The sequence below is a fragment of the Rhineura floridana genome, chromosome 18 (genome assembly GCF_030035675.1).
Source record: "Rhineura floridana isolate rRhiFlo1 chromosome 18, rRhiFlo1.hap2, whole genome shotgun sequence".
Taxonomy (NCBI): domain Eukaryota; kingdom Metazoa; phylum Chordata; class Lepidosauria; order Squamata; family Rhineuridae; genus Rhineura; species Rhineura floridana.
Window position 1 is genome coordinate 17137578 of NC_084497.1, and position 19871 is coordinate 17157448.

A 19871-nucleotide genomic window follows, 5' to 3' on the forward strand; every position below is an offset into this window, starting at 1 on the left:
GCTGATGGAGAAGCCCTTCAGCATATTATTTGTTGAAATCTTTGTACTGGCTGCCAGTATACCAGTGAGCTAAGTTAAAGATGTTACTTTTAGTGTATAAAGGACTAGGACCTGAAGGACGGCATTTTCACTTATATGCCAGACAGATCATTGCAATCATCAATAGAAGCCCTCCCAGCTGTCCCACAGTTAGTTTAGTTGCTACGCAAAGCAAAGCTTTTAGCATAGTGGCACCAGTATTTTGGAACAACGCACTTATTGAAACCAGCTAGGCACCTACAATCCTGATATTCCATCGCCTGCTGAAAATGTTCTGGTTTCACCAAGCTGTTTCAGAGAATTCATTTGAGTCTACATTGGTCATTCTGCATTTTATTTGTTGAGAATGTTACAATGCTTTGTATTGACTTCTTTGTATATCGCCGTGATATATTTGTTATGAGTTGGCGGTTTATAAACATTCTTAGAAATAAATCAATCAACGAAAACTTTGCAGTTCTGTAAACACAGTCCAGGAATACAGCCCGGCAACATTTGGCAAACAGGGATTTTGAGCAGTGGAGTTAGTGTTGCCCTTGCAAAGGTTTGTGCCAGCCCACCTATAACCCTGGAACAATGCTGCCTTGTCTGTTTACCTGATGCCTCTGGGGCTGTGTGTGCCAAGCTGTGACTTTCCATGTTTCCTTTCCACAGTGGGAAGAAGTGAGTGGCTACGATGAAAACATGAACACAATTCGGACTTATCAGGTATGCAATGTCTTTGAATCCAGCCAGAATAACTGGCTAAGGACCAAGTACATTCGAAGGAGAGGGGCCCATCGTATCCACGTGGAGATGAAGTTCTCGGTCAGGGACTGCAGTAGCATCCCTAATGTTCCCGGATCCTGCAAGGAGACTTTCAACCTCTACTATTATGAGTCTGATTACGACGCGGCAACCAAGACATTCCCCACCTGGATGGAGAACCCCTGGGTGAAGGTGGACACTATTGCTGCTGATGAGAGTTTCTCTCAGGTGGATCTTGGGGGCCGTGTGATGAAAATCAACACAGAGGTGCGTAGCTTTGGGCCCGTCTCCAAGAACGGCTTTTACCTGGCCTTCCAGGACTATGGGGGCTGCATGTCCTTGATTGCTGTCCGCGTCTTCTACCGCAAGTGCCCACGCATAATCCAGAATGGAGCCATTTTTCAGGAGACGCTCTCTGGAGCAGAGAGCACTTCATTGGTGGCGGCCCGGGGCACTTGCATCCCCAACGCCGAAGAGGTGGATGTACCCATCAAGTTGTACTGTAATGGGGATGGGGAATGGCTGGTTCCCATTGGGCGCTGCATGTGCAAGCCTGGCTATGAGTCGGTGGAGAATGGGACTGTCTGCAGAGGTAAGTGAGCTTCATTGAGTTTGGCACTTCTGTAAATGGGGCCCTAGGGCACAGGAAGGGGGTAGGAAGGACACTCTATACCTTGCGTTGGATAGACAAATGCCACAGAACTTCTTTTGGAATTGGCTCAGCAATTAGCACTTGGGACAAGGAAAAAGGAGTAGGAACGGGATTCTCTATCTTACCTTATGATGAATGAATGCCATGTAACTCAGCAATTGGGCCAAGAGAGGAAGTAGGAAAGGGGCTTTCTGTTTAGTCTTGGGATGAACGAATGTCATTAGCTCCGTTCAGAATTTTCTCAGCAGTTGGCGTTGGGACAAGGGAAGACGGTAGGAAGGGGATTCTCTGTCTTGCTTTAAGATGGATGAATGCTATGTAACTCAGTTTGGAATTGGTTCAGCAATTAGTGCTTGCAACAAGGAATGGGGCAGGAAGAGGACTTTCTGGCTTGCCTTGTGGTAGATGGAATCAACTTAAATCAATTTGGAATTGGTTCAGCAGTTAGCACTTAGGAGAATGGAAGCGGGTAGGAAGGGAATTCTCTATTTTGTCTTGTGATGGATGAGTGCCATGGAGCTAAATTTGGAATTGGCTTAGCAATTGGGACAAGAGAGGTAGCAGAAAAGGGATGTCTTGCCTGGTGATGGATTATTGCCACTTAGCTCGATTCAGAATTGGTTCAGTAGTTAGTGCTTGGAACAAGGGACTGGGTAGGAACAGGTTTCTCTGTCTTGCCTTGTGATGGATAAATGCCACAAATCTCAGTTCAGAAGTGGCTCAGCAGTTGGAGCTTGGAACAATGGAAGGAATAGGAACTTTGTTTTTCCTCATGATGGACAAATGACATGGAACTCCATTCAAAATTGGCTCAGCAATTATGAGTGTCCTTGGAGAAGACTAAGCAGAAGAAAGACGAGAGCTAAACTCATAATGTGGCCTGCACCATGTAATATTACCACTTTTTTTTTTTTTTAGTAAGAGCCCCTCAGTCTTTTATCTGTGTTGTATCCATATTCTGGTCGCTAATCACAGCACAGAGTGGGATGGGGAATCTTTTTTTTTTCCTGTTGAAGATTGCTTTCTCCCAGGGTAATCTGTTGGAAGTCTGCTGGCTGGTGTTGGGCGGGTCCAAAGGTACTGGTGGACAGGTCTAGAGCTAAACGTGGGCAGGACACCTACTTTCTCTTTTTCTCTGATACCCACTTCTCTCTTCTTACAAACTGCATGAAATTAGGGTCCCAACCCTGCTGTAGGCCAAGCAAAGCGAACACCTCCACAAAGAATATTTAATAGACATGTAGGGAGGCCTTCTGGAGGAAGGATTTTGACCTCTTCATCAGAGAAAAAGATCAAGAAGAATAGAGATTAGAGAGAAGACTAAGAGAGTATATAAAGGACCTTTGCATAAAGTATGCGTGCTGAGAAAACCTCCTTGCGCTTTGTCAGGCCAATTTATTTATTTTGACAATTTATATACCACTTATATTTAAACAAAACTCCAAGTGGTTTACAACATAGGTTAAAACATCTTAAATAAAACGCAGATGAAAACCACTACCACCAGGGAATCTGTACATTTTATAAAACATATTTGACAATTAAGTAGAGCATGCTCTCAGGTATCAAAATAAGCATTATATATATAAAATCAGCTACAAAAATACAAGGAAATTTAATCATAAACACAGTAAACAACTAAACAAAATATCCTCTAGACATCAAGAATGTGAAATGAAAATCAACTAAGAAGTACAGGCATACCCTGCTTTAACGTTCGCAATGAGACCGGAGAGCATACTTTAAGTGAAAATAAACTTTAAGTGAAGCAATTGTCTTCACTTGTACTGCACGCAATCACCACTAGATGGCAGTGGCGTCATGCCAATAAAATGTATGTTATTGCGAAGGGTGCAAACGTTAAGCGGGGTATAGGGACGTATGGAGCATACGTTACAGCGAGGTGACATTAAGTGAAGCAACGTTAAGCGGGGTATCCCTGTATAAATCCAACCTTTTCAAATAACATGATAAGACAAGTACAGAGATTCTACAGCTTCTTGATTTCACAAGGCTCCAGACCTTCACTAGCCTTGATCATTGGTTCAGAGTGGCCCTTTGGGAGGGCATCTGCCTAGCTTTGCCTGAGCTGTGGTTAGCATCCTAGGCTTGGACAAAGCAAAGACAGACTTTAAGTGAAAGCAAATTATTTGCATATATCTGAACAACTTTGTTTTGCACTTTGAGCTGTGTCACACATTTTTTGGGGCGGGGGGAAGTGATGCCTGTAGCACACTAGCACGTTACAATCCGGGCAGTTTTGCATTCCAAACCGGGGTCTTTGTGAACTAACTGTGCCTTTGCTAACGCTTGCTCTCATTCATTGGAGGAGGCCAGAGGTTGGGGGTCAGGAATTGTGTGGCAGACTACATTGCACGAAAGGCTGGTGTTTGGGGGCTCACTTCTCAGCTAGAAGTAGCAATATGTGTCATGCTGAGGCCGCATCTGCACCTTACATTTAAAGCACTCTCATATCCCTTTAACAGTCATAGCTTCCTCCAAAGAATCCTGGAAACTGTGGTTTGTTGAAGGTGCTGAGCATTGTTAGGGGACCCCTATTCCCCTCACAGAGCTACAATTCCCAGTGTTCCCTGGGAAGAGGGATTGATAGTTAAACTACCCATTTGGTCATTTAAGAATTTCTGCATGACTGTTTGTTAAACCACTCATTTGGTCATTTGAGAATTCTTGCCTGGCAGTTTGCTTTTTGTTAGGATTGGTTGTTCACTTTCTGCTAACACCCCCATCAAAAAAATCTCAGTCAACTCATCTATCTATCTATCTATCTATCTATCTATCTATCTATCTATCTATCTATCTATCTATCTATCTATCTATCTATCTATCTATCTATCTATCTATCTATCTATCTATCTATCTATCTATCTATCTATCTATCTATCTATCTATCTATCTGTCTGTCTGAATCGAGCTAAGTGGCAATAATCCATCACCAGGCAAGACATCCCTTTTCTGCTACCTCTCTTGTCCCAATTGCTAAGCCAATTCCAAATTTAGCTCCATGGCACATACTTTTGTGCGAGGTGGACGTCACGTTTGAGATAGTAAGATGATCTAAAGTTTGTCATCCAAAGTGCCCAAAACACTTCCGGTCCATTCTCTTTAGTTTGTGTGAAGAGCCCTGCAGGATCAGGCCAGTGGCCCATCAGGTCCAGCATCCTGTTCTCACAGTGACCAACCAGATGCCCCAATGGGAAGCCCACAAGGAGGACCTGAATGCAGCGCCGCCCCTAGGCACCGGGAAGGGGGGCAGTTGCCCTGGGCCCTGCGCTTTGGGGGGCCCCGCTCTTGGCGATGAGAAGCTGGGCTGCGGTGGGTTTTTTTCTTATAAGGAAGAATGTGGGGGCCCCCCAACTATGCTTTTGCCCCGGGCCCCACACAGCCTAAGGGAGGGCCTGCCTGAATGTACCAGCAACTCTGCCCACTGCTGATTCTTAGCAATTTGTATTCCGAGGCATCCTGCCTCTGACTGTGGAGGAAGAATGCAGCCACCCCCCACTGTTCCATGTGTCACTCTGAGGACATGTCAGGTGGGAGCAGCTTATCGGTGCAGCTGAGGCAGGGATATTTGGCATTAGGCAGGGATATTTGGTAGGCCCCACTGGGGCTCCAGAATGTCAGATTTGCTGAATGCACGTTTATTTCCATTTGTCTCCTGCCCTGTTCCAAGGGGTTGTATCCAAAGTTAGTCCTACTCAGAGTGGACTTATTCATATTAATGGGCATGGCTCACTCAATCCATTAGTTTCAATGGGTCGAACATAGCTTGATCCAACCCCAAGTCTTGCAAACTGGTTAAAATCAGCCTCTTGAATTGTACTTGGATGATAAGATGCCAATGCTACAAACCACATGATGAAAGAGGTGTGTGTTTGTTATGTAGTCTAATGAAATAAATCCATTTAAACATTCCAGAGCCCATCCCTGGCACTAGGAATACCAGGACAAGGGGTCTAGGGAAACTTTGGGGGAGATTTTTGGCACTCACTGGTCTGAATGTCTCTTGAGAGGCAACTCTGTGTTGTTGCAACCTCAGTCCAAGTCCTGAATAACCATGCCATAATGTCACCGGCCATTAGAACTGGCTGTCAGAAAGCAACCAGATGCCAGATGTCAAGGCTAGGGTTAGGGTGGGGTACCTTTTCCAGCCCGAGGGTGGCATTCACTAGTGGGCAGCCTCCCAAGGCTTCACATGCTAGTGTTGCATGGGGCGACAAGCATGATGCTTACCTTTATACAGCTGGCTGCATTCCAGGTAGGAATGTGCTAGCATTCCACCGAATTCAGATTTGGTACCAAATTTTTCCATGCATTCTTTTTTCCCCTATCATTGCGGATCAGATTTTTATGTAGCAATTTTCCAAGGCGATTTACGAAAATTATTTTTTTTTAAAAAAAGAAATCCGCCTCTAAAATAATAAGAACAATAATTTTATCAATATTTCTTTGCATTTATCAACATTCCATTTCAAAATATCGATATTTCCTTTCAAAACATCAATTTTTTTTGCGAGGGAAAAAATGGATTAGTAAAAGCAATGGCTAGCAGCAAACTCAATTCGATACTGCCTTTATAGTTCGACAGAATGCTTCTGAAATGGCACCGGCCCATGGAATGGATTACCTTGAAGTCGATCCCGACTTATGGCGACCCTACGAACAGGGTTTTCATGGTAAGCGGTATTCAGAAGTGGTTTACCAATGCCTTCCTCTGAGGCTGAGAGGCAGTGACTGGCTCAAGGTCACCCAGTGAGCTTCAGGCTCTGTGGGGATTCGAACCCTGCTCTCCCAGGTCGTAGTCCAACACTCTAACCACTACACCACACTGGTTCTCTTAAACAGAAGCCGTCGTATGGAACCCATCCCTAATTCCATCCATGCAACAATCAGAAGTTGTCACACTCAACATCCACACGCTCCTCTCTGTCCTCCATCCAGACAAACAAGAGGCATCATCAGAGTTCAAGGACGCATATCAGCCAGGCAAAAGCACTTGAGGAGGACGTGGAGCAAGACTGGCAAGGGGTGAGGTGTGGCCTGGGCAAAGTCCTGTAGGCCAGATGGAGAGGCCTGGGGGGCCACACCTTTGAGCCCCAGGCCTCGGGTTACCCACCACCATGACTCTGATCATGTCAGTGTGTGTGTATGTGTGTATCTGGTTCAGGCTTTCACTACAGCCTAAGTTCAGGTGCTTATTTCTGAGTAGGAATGTACAATGGCCCCAAGACAGTCACTTGTCAGGGACGTGACCTGGGTTGGGCTGTAGCTTGGTGGTCGATCATCTGCTTTGCATGCAGAAAGTCCCAGGTTCAATCCCTGGCGTCTCCAGGTACGACTGAGAGAGACCCCCAGTCTGAAAATCTGGAGAGCCGCTGTCAGTCAGTGTAAGCAACACTGAGCTAGCTGGACCAATAGTCTGCCTCAGTTTAAGGCAGCTCCCTGTGTTGCTGAGTGCTGGGGTGGTCTGCCTTCGGGAGACCATGCCCACTCGAAAGGCCGGGATGTTCTTCCCTCTGGGCCCCATTGGGGTGGGGGTGGCATCCCAGCTCTGCTTCCCAGCCGGCGGCGAGCCCCGGCTGCAGCAGCGCCGATTGCCGGAGTCGCTCTGCATCCTTTTGTCAATGCCTGAGATTGCTCCAAGCGCCTTTAATTAAAGACAATTACTGCTTTCAGGCCCTCTCCCGGCTCGCCTGCCTTGTTTGCAAACATACAGCTGCAGAGGCTTTTGTGTGCCTTAGTGTGCGTGCACATGCACGCACGCACGTATATGCGCGCATGCACGCACACACACACACACACACACACACACAAGAGCTGCTTCTGTTGTTGGCATTGTAGTTGAGACACCACTGAGAATGGCGGGCGGAGACCGAACCTTTGCTGCAACGCAGGGGTCCCGGGGCGGGGGGGGGAAAGACCCAGAATGGCTGGATGCAAAGCATGTCTGTATGTGTGTGTGCTCACAGCAGCACTCCTTTCCTTCAATGGCTGTATTGAAGGAAAAGATTTTGGCAATTTGCACTCCTCCTTTTATGCAACTTTGAATGGCACAGGAGGACATAGGGTGGTATTCGATGCTAGTCCTGTTCAGAGTTCACCTACTGAAATTAATGGATGTGCCTAACTTTGGATCCTTAATTTCAGTGGGCCTGCTCTGAGTTGGACTTGGCTGAATATAACCCATTGGTTGGTTGTAGGACTGCGTCACAAAATGTGGGTAATTGGGAATTTTGAAGGACGGCTGAATTTCCAAAAGTGCAAATTTGATAGATTTGCCTTTAAATGTGAACTGAATCAAATTCCTTTATGGGCTGGCATGCCTTTGGAGGTGAACTTCAATACAATCATAGCAAACTCAGCTGGACCTGGAAGAATAAGGGAAAACTAGGACTTGAGGGAGCCTGAGATATATCTTAAGGTGCTGTACCTGTGCGTGCATGTAAGAGAAAATACTATGGGGACCTCACTACAGAGCTGGCCAGGGAGGAAAGAGAGGGCTCCATCTGAAGGCTTGCTGATGGGGGCAGGTTGAGCCTAAATCTTGTCAAGGATCAAATTCCATGTTACACTGGTCATACTGACAACCCATACTGACAGCCCATCCATCCATCTAGTTCAGTGTTGGCTACACCAGAAGTTCCCAAACTGCTATCCGTGGACCACTAATTCAGGGGGTCTGCGACATGCCTGTGGATTGGTGCTTGAAGACGGGAGATGGCACACCCATTCCATCAAATATTTGTATTAATGGTTCCCCTTACTTCTCATATTGTATTTTATTGTGTTGCGAATTCTAGGGAATACAATATATAAGAAATAAGTGAAGCAATACAAATACAATTAAAAATCATACAGCATGTAGCACAGAAGTTTGCAATTAATACCAGGGCTGTCGGAGTCGGAGTCGTGGTCGGGAGCAATTTTGGGTGGAGTCGGAGTCGGGAGCAATTTTGGGAGGAGTCGGAGTCGGTAGAAATGTACCGACTCCGACTTCCAAATAAATTTTGATTGACAAGAAGCAATTTTGGGTGGAGTTGGAGTCAGACAGTAGAAAAATAGAGGAGTCGGAGTTGAAGGTTTGGTGTACCGACTCCACAGCCCTGATTGCTACAACAGCCCGAAAAATCATTAAGTGGTCCATCCAAGACCCTCAGCAATTTTCAAGCAGCCCATGGGTGGGGGGAGTTGAGGAACTACTAGTGTACTCTACACTGACTGGTAGAGGCTCTCTAGGGTTTTCGATAGGAGGCATTCCCTGCCCCACCTTCTCCAAAGGATTCATGGAGAATGGGTCTATCAATACGTGGCGGCCATCTCTCGGCCTTACCTACCTCACAAGGTCAATAAAATAGGAGGGTGTCTGCATGTAACCCTGTTTTCCTTGGAGGAAGGCAGAGGTGGAAATGTGATAAATAAAGGGGGTGGGTGTCCTGTATTTTTACTAGCCAAACAGAAAACAGAACAGTAACAGACACACTTTTGGGGCAAGATGAATCTGCTGAAAATTCCTACCTCATGATTTTTGAAAGTATATGGAGTCTTGCTGCCTCCCCCCTTTATATATTTGGTTAAGCTAGATCAGCGGTTCACAGTTTTTGTCCCCCAAGGACCACTTGAATATTGCTAACGCTCTTGGCAGACCACTTAATGATTTTTCTGTCTGTAGTACTAACTGTAATGTGCTGTGTTACATGCTGTACGATTTTTAATTGCATTTTCATTGTATCTTTCATTTCTCATCCATCATTGTATTTTATTCTATTACAATTTGAATCAAACATGAACATTTAGTGCGATGGATGTGTCATCTCCAGTCTTCAACTACAAATCCACAGATAGACCGCGGATCACCTCAATGAAGCTAGCAGACCACTGGTAGTCCACAGACAAGAGTTTGGGAACCCACACCCTAAACTAACAATGCTCAAGGATTTCATCCAGTCTGAATTTTGAAGTGAATCAACTTAGTTCGCATTTTGTGATATTGGGTGTAATCAACTAAGAGCTACTCAGAGTAGACCCAATGAAAATAATGAACCCATGTTAGTCATATCCATTAAATTAAATAAGTCTGCTTTTAGTAGGACTAGCATTGGCTACAACTTTATTATTATTAGTATTAGTATTATTTTATAATTCCACATACCTTGGGGTTCATCCAAGTATGCTGACACCTCCTTTGGTGACCCCATTTTGGTTTCAATTTCTGTCAGCACCCAACCACCTGATTTCACTGTTAGATGGAATGACAATTCTGGCGAGCTTCTGCAGACACTGGAACTCACTGCAGCGCCATGCATGATTAGCAAATGGCAGCAAATAACTTTTCACTTCCCCTAAAAAGGCAAAGGCCTTCTGTTCCTCTTTGCTACCATGTGACAATCTGTTTCTAGCAGGGCATCTTTTATCTGCACTAGGGATGGACGAGAATTTTGATTCAGTTCGCACTTCAATCTAAATTGATCAAATTTGCAATTTCCAAAACAACAAGAGAACTTGAAACACAGCCATCCTTCACAATTCTGACTTATTTGAAGTTTGCGATGCAGTTTGCCAACCAAACGTTCACAAAAATGCATATATTAGGTGAAAGTGTGCATAAAAATGAACATATAAGTGAAAATAACATGCAAATATGATGAGAAGAGGCTTGCAAAACTGTATACGTTAGTCAACACTGCATACAAAAATGAGTTTATTAGGAGAACTTTGCACTAAAATGCTGGAGGATTTTCAGGAGGATTTTTTTAAAAAAATCCAAATTGCTGCAGAGATATGGAGAACTGAATTAAGACTGGAAAAATTAGAAATGAAGAGAACGGAAATTGACAAATCTTTCCATCCCTAGTCTGAACATGCCACTTTTGCAAGGGAGAGGGAAAAGCATCAATTAGTGAGCAACGACAAAAAAAGAATAGAGACAGTCTCCGTTAAATACATTGGAAACAGTAAGAAGTTACTAAATGGTATTAAAACACACACACACACACACGAGCCCCCTGACTCTTGGAACTCTTATTTATTAGTTGTGAGTCATGCTTTGGTTTTCTTACAAGATTGCTGATGCTGAGATCCCTGCAGTCTTAAACTTTCCACTCTGTTTTCAGTTGCTTTGGATTGCTGGGAGGCTAAGGGACAAAACTCATATTAACATTAGTCACCCTGTGTCTGTTTGAATTGTTGTTATATGCCTTCAAGTCAATTACGACTTATGGCAACCCTATGAATCTTCTTTGGATATATTCATAGGGTTTTCATGGTAAGAGGTGGTTTACCATTGCCTTCTATTTTAATTGTATATTTTTGTATGTTTTTCACCTATGTGTAGTTTTTATTTGTAAGCCGCCCTGAGTTCCAGTTTTGGAAAAAGGGCGGGGTAAAAATAAAGATTCATTCATTCATTCCTCTAAGCCTACAGCACCCGGTATTCCCATGCGGTCTCTCATCCAAGTACTAACCAGGCCTGACCCTGCTTAGCTTCCGAGATTGGGCATGTTCAGGGTATTAGGTGTTTGAATTAGCCACTTTTATTTTGACCCCCCAAACAGCCACAGGCTCCCAATCCAGAACTTGTGTCTTGTCCCAAATCACCCCAACCCCATGCCAGTTTCCTGCTGGCAAAATAATCCTGTCTTGCCCAATTTGAGGTTCTGCTTGCTGCAAATTACTGAACAAATTGGGGAGCAAATTGCAGCTGGAGTGGATTTTTTGGCACCTGAAGGCTTCTGATATGGATTGGAACACATTCCAGATCAGGGCCCTACAGCAGCTTAAGAACATAAGAAGAGCCTGCTCAATCACGCCCACGGCCCATCTAGTCCAGTTGTCTCACAGAGGTCAGCCAGATGCCCATGGGAAGCCCACAAGTGTGAGGTGAGCACAAGAGCAGTCTCCCCACTTGTGATTCCCAGCAACTGGTATTCTGAGGCACACTGCTGCTGACCGTGGAGGGAGAACATAGCCATCATGGCTAGTAGCCATTGATAACCTTCTCCTCCATGAATGTGCGTAATCCTCTTTTAAAGTGATTAAAGATGAATAAGAATGTAAGAAGAACCTGGCTGCTGGATCAGGCCAGTGGCCCATCCTGTTCTTGCAGTGGCCACCCAGATGCCCCCAAAGGGAAGCCCACAAGCAGGACCTGAGCGCAAGAGCACTCCCCCCTCCTGCAGTTTCCAGCCACTGGTGTTCAGAGGCATATTGCCTCTGGCAGCAAAGGCTCTTCTTGAAAACATTTTCGCTCCCCATTTATCTCTATCTTTTACCTTCCTAAGCGATGGAGAATGGGGGAAGGGGAAGGCCACCATTTTTGGCACAGCCCTGCCTGAAGCCTTCCTCAAAATGTGTAAGTCAGGCTGGGCCACCATGATGTCCTCCAGATGTTTTAGACTACAATTCACATTGCCCCTGACTATTGGCCGCACTAGCTGAGGCTGGTGGGAGTTGTAGTTCAAAACACAACGAAGGCACCACAATGGCTACCTTTTGTATAAGTAGAAATGCATGGAAGAGAAGGTCAGCCACTGAGCTGTGTTCAACTAAGTTTTCTTAGAGCAGACCCATTGAAATCAATGGACCTAATTTGGGCCTGCTCATTGATTGAAATGGGTCTGCTATGCTATGACTACTGTTGGGTATAACCCATTGTTTTTACCTACAAATCTGATGGATGGGGTAAGAAGCAGATTCTTAACTCGGTTAGGCTGTGTGTGTGTGTTTAATCTGAGTTAAAATGATGCAGTGGAAATTTACTGAGCAGCAAACTGCAAAGACTCTGCAGGCATGTGGCTGAAGGAGAAACCGCAAGGCTCGCCTTGGAATAAAACCAAAGGCCTGGGGTTCAGTTTTATATTTCCCCTCTCTTGGATCAGGGAGAGGATGCAGGCTGAGGTTGTACCAGCACCCGGCTTTTTTAGAAGCTGGTACGCCTTGCATTCAGTGTAACTGGGTTTGAAATGTCCACACATTGAAGGGGCGAGAAACTTAGATTTGCCCAATTGCGGATGTATGTCTGGCTGTTCAGTGTGTGTGTGTATAGAGACATTATCTGTGTATGTGGCAGGCTCCCCTCCCCCAAATATCACATGCATCCTAAAGTACTCTGAATTGGTGCTGGGCACCAGAGAACGAGCAAAGGCTTGAACGACATTCAGTTGTAGTGTTGTAACATGTGGCGCTTGCTTTTTGCATAGGATGGATGCTATTTGGCCATCAAACTCAGTATTGCACAGGTAGGGAACTTTTTTCAGCCCAAGGCCTGCCTTTCCTTCTGGGAAACCTTCTGAGGGCCACATGCCAGTGGTGGGCAGGGCCACAGGCAAACGTGGGTGAAGCAAGAGGTGTAAATTTTACTTTTGGAGAGTAGGCTAGTTTCTACGCAGTCTCACACTCCTTTATCTTCCATCCAGATAAACAAGAGGCATTGTGAGAGTTGAAGGACACATACCAGCCAGACAAAAAACACTGGGGGTGTGGAACCAGTGAGGGATGGAGCCTGGGGAGAGTTCTGAGGTCCAGATAAGTAGGCCCACCTCTGCAGTATTGTCCCAGTGGGCTGGAAGTGGTCCTTCAGGGTCTCAGGCCAGAGGCTCATTCCCATCGCCAGCTATCTGATCCTTTTAACTCAAGGAAGAAGGTTGTTGGGACTCCAGCTCCCATCATTCTTAACCATTGGCCTTGCTAGCTGGGGCTGATGGGAATTTGGAAAAGAGCAACGTACGGAAAGGCATGTTTTCCCCCATCCATTTTTTAACTGAAGACATCAGATAGTCAACCTGAGACAGGCAAAGGAAGGTGCTCTGTCGTAGAAATCAGGTCCCACCTGTCACAATTTTGTTGTGGCTCCAACCCTTTGGAATTCCCCTCCCCAGGTGCCATCTCTGTTATCTTTTTGGCACCTACTGAAGACCTTCCTCTTTCAACAAGCCTTTTAAGTAGAGGCCCTATCCTGGTCTGTGTCTTTGTCAGGATTGCTTTTCAAGATGTTTTAAAATATTTTTTTAAAAGAAGTTTTTTAAAATATGTTTTTAAAGATGTTTTTAAAGATGTTTTGTTCTAATATTTTAAAGTCTTTTTTGTTTTTAAGATGTTTTAGAGTGCTTTTTAGTTTGCCTCCCGGAACTCCTTCTGGGAGGAAGGGTGGGATATAAATTTAATAAATAAATAATAACAAATAACCTATTGCTCCATCACCCCCTTTTAGGAGAAGATGATTGAGAGGCTGATCCTTGAGATCTTGATGGGGCACTTTTAGTGGTTCCCTATGCCCCTTAGGATCAGTTGGTCTTTACAAAGGATTGAGCCTTTAGCATGGCAGGCCCTGCCCTGTGAAACCACTTGCCAATAGACATCCAGTGAGGAGTCATTCCTGCTTTCTGTTAAGCATCTTTTAAAAACTGTGCTGTTCAGACAGCCCTTTCGAAAGTGATTTTTTAAAAACCATCCAGTATTTATTGATGTTATTGTAGCATTATGCTTTTACGTTGTACATTGCTTTGATTTATTTTTTACGAAAGTGTGGTTTATAAACATCTTAACAACAGCAGCAGCAGCAGCAGCAACTTCATTGGAAGTGGTCCATATTATGACCAAACTAAGGAAATCCATTCCAAAGTGGTGGTGGGAAGGTGAAATGGCGTCCCAAGCACCCCTCACAACTAATATCATTTCTTTGGTTCCTGTGACTGTAATGGTCCTGTGTAGACATCTGATTCCTTTCCGAAAGGCTGATTGCCTTCCAAAAGGGAAAGACAAAGCCTTTTCCCATTTGATGGGACAGTCCGTAGCTTAGTGGTAGAGCTTCTGGTTTGCATGCAGAAAGTCCCAGGTTCAATCCCTGGCATCACCATGTAGGGCTGGGGAAAACCCCTATTTTTAAACCCTGCAGAATGGCTGCCAGTCAGTGTAGATGGTATGGCGCAAGACGGGCCAGTAGTAGAATCTGATCCGCTATAAGGCTATAAGGCTTTTGGAAGGGCTGCAGCTTAGTGGTAGAGTGCATGTACAGTTAGGGCTGGGAGGCTCCTGTCTGAGACCCCAGCTCATCAGTGTAGGCAGCACAGAGCTAGATTGGTCTGAGTTTATGTAATGCATTTTAAGCTGAATCCATCAAATTCACACTTCTGAAACAATATGACAACTGAAACACAGCCATCCTTCGGAATTCGAACTTATTCGAATTTCGCAATGCAGTTCGCCAACCAACCAGTGTTTGCAAAAATGCATATGACAGGGGAAAGTGTGCATACAAATGAATATTTTAGGGGAAATTGCGTACAAAATTGCATTATATGAGAAGATATTGCAAAAATGTGTACATTAGACAAAACTGCCTACAAAAATGTGTTTATTAGGAGACATTCATGCTAAAATGCTGGAGGATTTTCATGCGCAATATTTACTTTTAAAAAAATGCAAATTGCGGCAGAAATGTGGAGAATTTACAACTGGAGAAATGAGTAAGTGAGAGAAGCAAAAATGACAGATCTTTCCATAGTTTTAATCTGCACACTACTTAGGGAGTTGCAGATTAGGTAGTTTCATGTAGGAATTCACAGGTCAGGTGGGGCCTGGTCCATCCTGTCTCTCTGCCCTTGTCCTACCTCATTCTGCAAAGGGCCCTTCAACCAGCCTTCAGAACTAAGAATATCTATCTTGTGTGTGTGTGTGTGTGTGTGTGTGAGAGAGAGAGAGAGAGAGAGAGAGAGAGAGAGAGTTTCCTAAGCCCTGCTGTGGGCACTGAGCCTGTTGCTATAGAAACCATTTTAGGCGGCTGGAATCTTGCCCCACCGGCGTGGCTGGCAAGATCGGCTGGATGGGTTGGCTGTAGGTCCCTTGCAGGATGCCAGGCAGTGGCAGAGAAGCAGCCTGCCCTCATGTGCAGAAAGCAGATCTGGGATAGCCTTTTTCTCCCCCTCCCCCCCCCGATCATCATTCTCCTTGTCTTCCAGGCTTTTTTTTTGCATGAGGAGAAAATTACAGTCTCAGTCTCCGACATCTCTGCTTAAAAGATCTTGGAGGGATAACTCAGGTGTGGAAGGCCTTTCTCAGCCTCAGTTCTTGGAGAGCTGCTGTTTATTGAAGGAGACGGTACTAGCTATATGGGCCAATGCTCAGGATCAGCCAGTTTCAGCCCCCTCTGCACTATGCATTTAAAGCAGTATCATACCACTTTAAACAGTCATGGCTTGCCCCAAAGAATCCTGGGAACCATAGCTTGTTAAGGGTGCTGACAGAGCTACGATTCCCAGAGTTCCCTGGGAAGAGTAATTGATTGTGATTGCTTGTCCATGTTGGAGGGAAGGGATCTGGATAAGATGGCTTGCTTGGTAATACTGGCACTTACCAGTGCAAATGCTTAATCAGTGACTTAAAAGATGCTGTAATCAGCAAATCTCACCAAGGGACCAACAAATTATAAGGGAAACTGCACAATTATAGTAAACATTGGACCAGAGCCAGGACACTGCCAATTCAGAAGATGCACTAGCATACAAGATTCTGGACTCTGTCCATCCCAAAGACTGAAAAAATCCAAACAATTAAAATTATTTCCCTCATGCTATTGCACATTTGCTAACCAATAAAACAACTCAGGTATTTCTTAAACATATTTTATCATCCCAGTGACACCTCCAAGCCTCCCTTCAACATAAATGCCACCTCCCAACTGCAATTGATATTATTCAACTGCCGTTCATATATCCCAACTGCTGTTTGAGTTTCCCAGCTCCTTTGTAACTCATCCACTCAATAAACAAACATTTATTTTGTGGCTGTACGGGCATTGTCCCCAGAGCTGGTAGTGCTGGGTGACTTTAACGTGCATGCCGAGGCCGCTCTCATAGGAGCCCCTCGGGATTTCCTGGAAACCATGGCTTCCTTGGAACTGTACCTAAGTAATACTGGGCCCACACATGTAGCCGGTCATGCTCTCGACCTAGTATTTGTCCTGGGAGAGGAGAGAAGTGGTCTGAAGTTGGGAGTGATTCATGCCACTCCTGTGTCATGGTCAGACCACTACCTGGTAAATATGGACTTCTCGTTGCCATGCCCCCTCCGCAGGGGTGAAGGACCTACTAAAATGGTCCGCCCCAGACGCCTGATGGATCCGGATGGATTCCTGACTGCGCTTGGGGAATTGGAACCTGCTGAAGGTCGCCCGGTCGAAACCCTGGTGAAGGAGTGGAATGTGGGGATCACCAGGACATTAGACCAGGTGGCTCCGAAACGTCCTCTCCCCCTGAATAGAACTCAGCTAGCTCCATGGTATACACCGCAGTTGCGTAGCTTGAGACACGAGGTGAGACGACTAGAGCGCCGGTGGCGGAAATCCCGCTCCGAAGATGTCCGGACACAGGTTAGAGCAGCAGTAGCTGCCTACCAAGTGGCAATAAAGGTAGGAAAGAAGGCTTTCTTTGCTGCCTCTATTGCGTCTGCGGAGTGTTGTCCCAGGAGGCTGTTCCAGGTGGTCCGAAGCCTGGTTGGTCCAGTTGCTCAGGAACCCTTGGAACAGTCAAAGGCCTCCTGTGACCTATTAGCAAAACACTTCGCTGATAAAATCAAACACTTACGGAGCTCGATCCCGCGCGCCGTGGACACAGTCGATGAACCAGAGTTGGCCAGTTGCAAGCCGGTAAATTGGGATCGGTTTCGGCTTCTCCCTTCTGAGGAAGTGGACAAGGTGTTTTCATCTGTGAAGCCAACCACTTGTCTTACTGATCCTTGCCCTTCGTGGCTCCTTGTGAGCTGCAGAGAAAAATTGGGCGAGGGGATCAAAGCGGTGGTAAACGCATCCTTGAAAGAGGGTGTGATGCCATCAGCCTTCAAGGAGGCAATTGTAAAGCCCATCTTAAAGAAGCCCTCCTTGGATCCCCAAGTGTTAGATAACCCGCCCAATTTCGAATCTACCATTTCTGGGCAAGGTCATTGAGCGAGTGGTGGCCAACCAGTTGTCAGCACACTTGGATGAAACGGATTATTTGGATCCATACCAATTGGGTTTCAGGACTGGTCACGGAACTGAAACAGCCTTGGTCGCTCTGGTTGATGATTTGAGGAGGGCATTAGATAGGGGAGAATCCACCTTTCTTGTCCTCCTCGATCTCTCAGCGGCTTTTGATACTGTCGACCACAGTATCCTTCTGCTTCGCCTGGAGGGATTGGGAATTGGAGGCACTGTATTACAGTGGTTCCATTCCTTTCTCTCCGACAGGTACCAACAGGTAGCGTTGGGGGAGGAGGTATCAGACCCTTGGCTTCTCAATTGTGGTGTGCCACAGGGCTCTATCCTCTCTCCCATGCTATTTAACATCTATATGAAGCCGCTGGGAGCAATCATCAGGAGATTTGGGCTGCAGTGTCATCAATATGCGGATGACACTCAGCTCTATCTCTCATTTAAATCTTCACCAGAGTTGGCTGTGGAGACCTTGTCCAACTGCCTGGAATCCGTGAGTGGATGGATGGGAAGGAACAAGCTGAAGTTGAACCCTGATAAAACCGAGGTACTACTTGTGGGGGACAAGAGAAGGTTGGGTGACATTGACCTGAAGTTCAATGGGGTGAGTTTACCCCTAAAGGACCAGGTCCGCAGCCTTGAGGTTGTGCTTGATTCCAGGCTGTCCATGGAGGCTCAGATTTCGGCAGTGAGCCGGGCAGCCTGGTACCAACTACACCTCATACGAAGGCTGCAACCCTACCTTCCTGTTCATCAGCTCCCACTGGTGGTACACGCCCTGATCACCTCTCGTTTGGACTACTGTAATGCGCTCTACGTGGGGTTACCCTTGAAAACGGTCCGGAAATTACAACTGATACAAAATGCGGTGGCTCGACTACTTACGAATAGTCGCCGCCGAGATCACATCACACCAGTGTTGTTCGACCTACACTGGCTTCCAGTTGTTTTCCAAGCCCAATTCAAGGTGTTGGTATTGACCTTTAAATCCCTATACGGTCTCGGCCCAGTTTATCTCACGGAGCGCCTTCAACACCACCAATTATGCCGCCCGACAAGATCAGCCACACAGGGCCTTCTCTCAATCCCGCCAACAAAAACAGCCAGATTGGCGGGTACAAGAGAGAGGGCATTCTCAGTGGCGGCCCCCACTCTTTGGAACTCCCTCCCACAAGATCTCCGGCATGCCTCTTCCCTAAATGTATTTCGGAAAGCCTTAAAGACCTGGCTCTTTCAGCAGGCCTTCGGGGTATCCAGGGAGGGTTAATCGATATAATTGTAATGCCTCCTACCCAGTTTTAATATTGTTGTTGTAGATCTATTGTTTTTATTGTATTACTGTATTTTATCAATTGTATTTTAATAATTTTGTAAGTCGCCTAGAGTGGCCATTGGCCAGATAGGCGACGAAGAAATTAAATTTATTATTAGTATTATTATTCAGGTAATCACCAGAAGTGAGATTGTGCTGTGCCTTTGTTTTCAGCCAGAGGGCTACGTTCCCTCATGAACAACCTTCCAGGGGGCCGCATGCAAGTAGTGTGTGCCAGAGGCAAACGTGGGTGGAACCAGAGGCCAATATGGGTGGAACAACATATATGACTTTTACTTTTGTACAGTAGACTACGTTCAAGCCATGCAAAAGCCAGAGGTTTCTACACACGTGCAGACATGCACATACATCGCTCCATCCAGGCAAGCAGGATCCATGATCACCAGTTAAGGACACATTTCCAGCCAGGCAAAAGCACCTGAGGAGGGGGCAGAGTTTTACAGGGGCTTTGGTGCGTAAGACTGTTCTTCTGTGTTTGGGAGACTGTTAATTTAGGCTTCAATCCTAACTCCACTTATCTGGGCGGAAGACCCGCTGAATTCAGTAGAACTTACTTCTGAGTAGACATGTTTAGAATTGTGCTATATGCTGATAAACTGCTGTTGGCTAAGATCAGGTGGGTGTGCAGAATATTATTATTGTTATTATCATTATTATTTTAATGAAAAGTTGGATAACCACCAGTTCCATTTGAAGGAACGCCTCCTTGGCAAAGCATCATCACCAGTCTAGTCTAGCAGTTTGATTCTGAGGCAGGCACGGGGGAGCCTGTGGCCCTTCAAATGTTATTGGACTCACCAACTCCACCAGCACGGCCAATGGTCAGGGGTGACAGGCATTGGAGTCCAGCAACATCTACAGCAGAAGAGGGGAACTATTTCCAGCCAGTGGGTGGATGCGTATGTTCTCTTCCCCCATGGTCAATTTTCACAGGTAGGCGAGGCTGCCCAGGTGTCAATCACTTGATGTCATCAACAGCATCAGGTGAACAGTTTTTCTCTGCCTCCGTGCTTTGAAGTCAAACTGTGCAGGCAAAGGCACAGGGCTTTGCAGGTGCCAACAATCAGCTGGTTGTCAGCCCTTGTAAGTGACGACAATCAGCTGATTGGGCAGTGCCTGCA

General features: G+C 45.7%; 1 protein-coding gene across 2 annotated transcripts in view; it reads left to right on the forward strand.

Annotated features, from left to right (window-relative positions):
* Positions 1 to 19871, forward strand: part of EPHB2 (EPH receptor B2) — a 148158-nt gene that overhangs the window by 42916 nt on the left and 85371 nt on the right. For both annotated transcript variants that reach the window (XM_061602144.1, XM_061602145.1), the window contains exon 3: positions 694 to 1378. In XM_061602144.1, coding sequence (XP_061458128.1) covers positions 694 to 1378 — 685 coding nt within the window. The remainder of the gene's footprint in view (positions 1 to 693; positions 1379 to 19871) is intronic.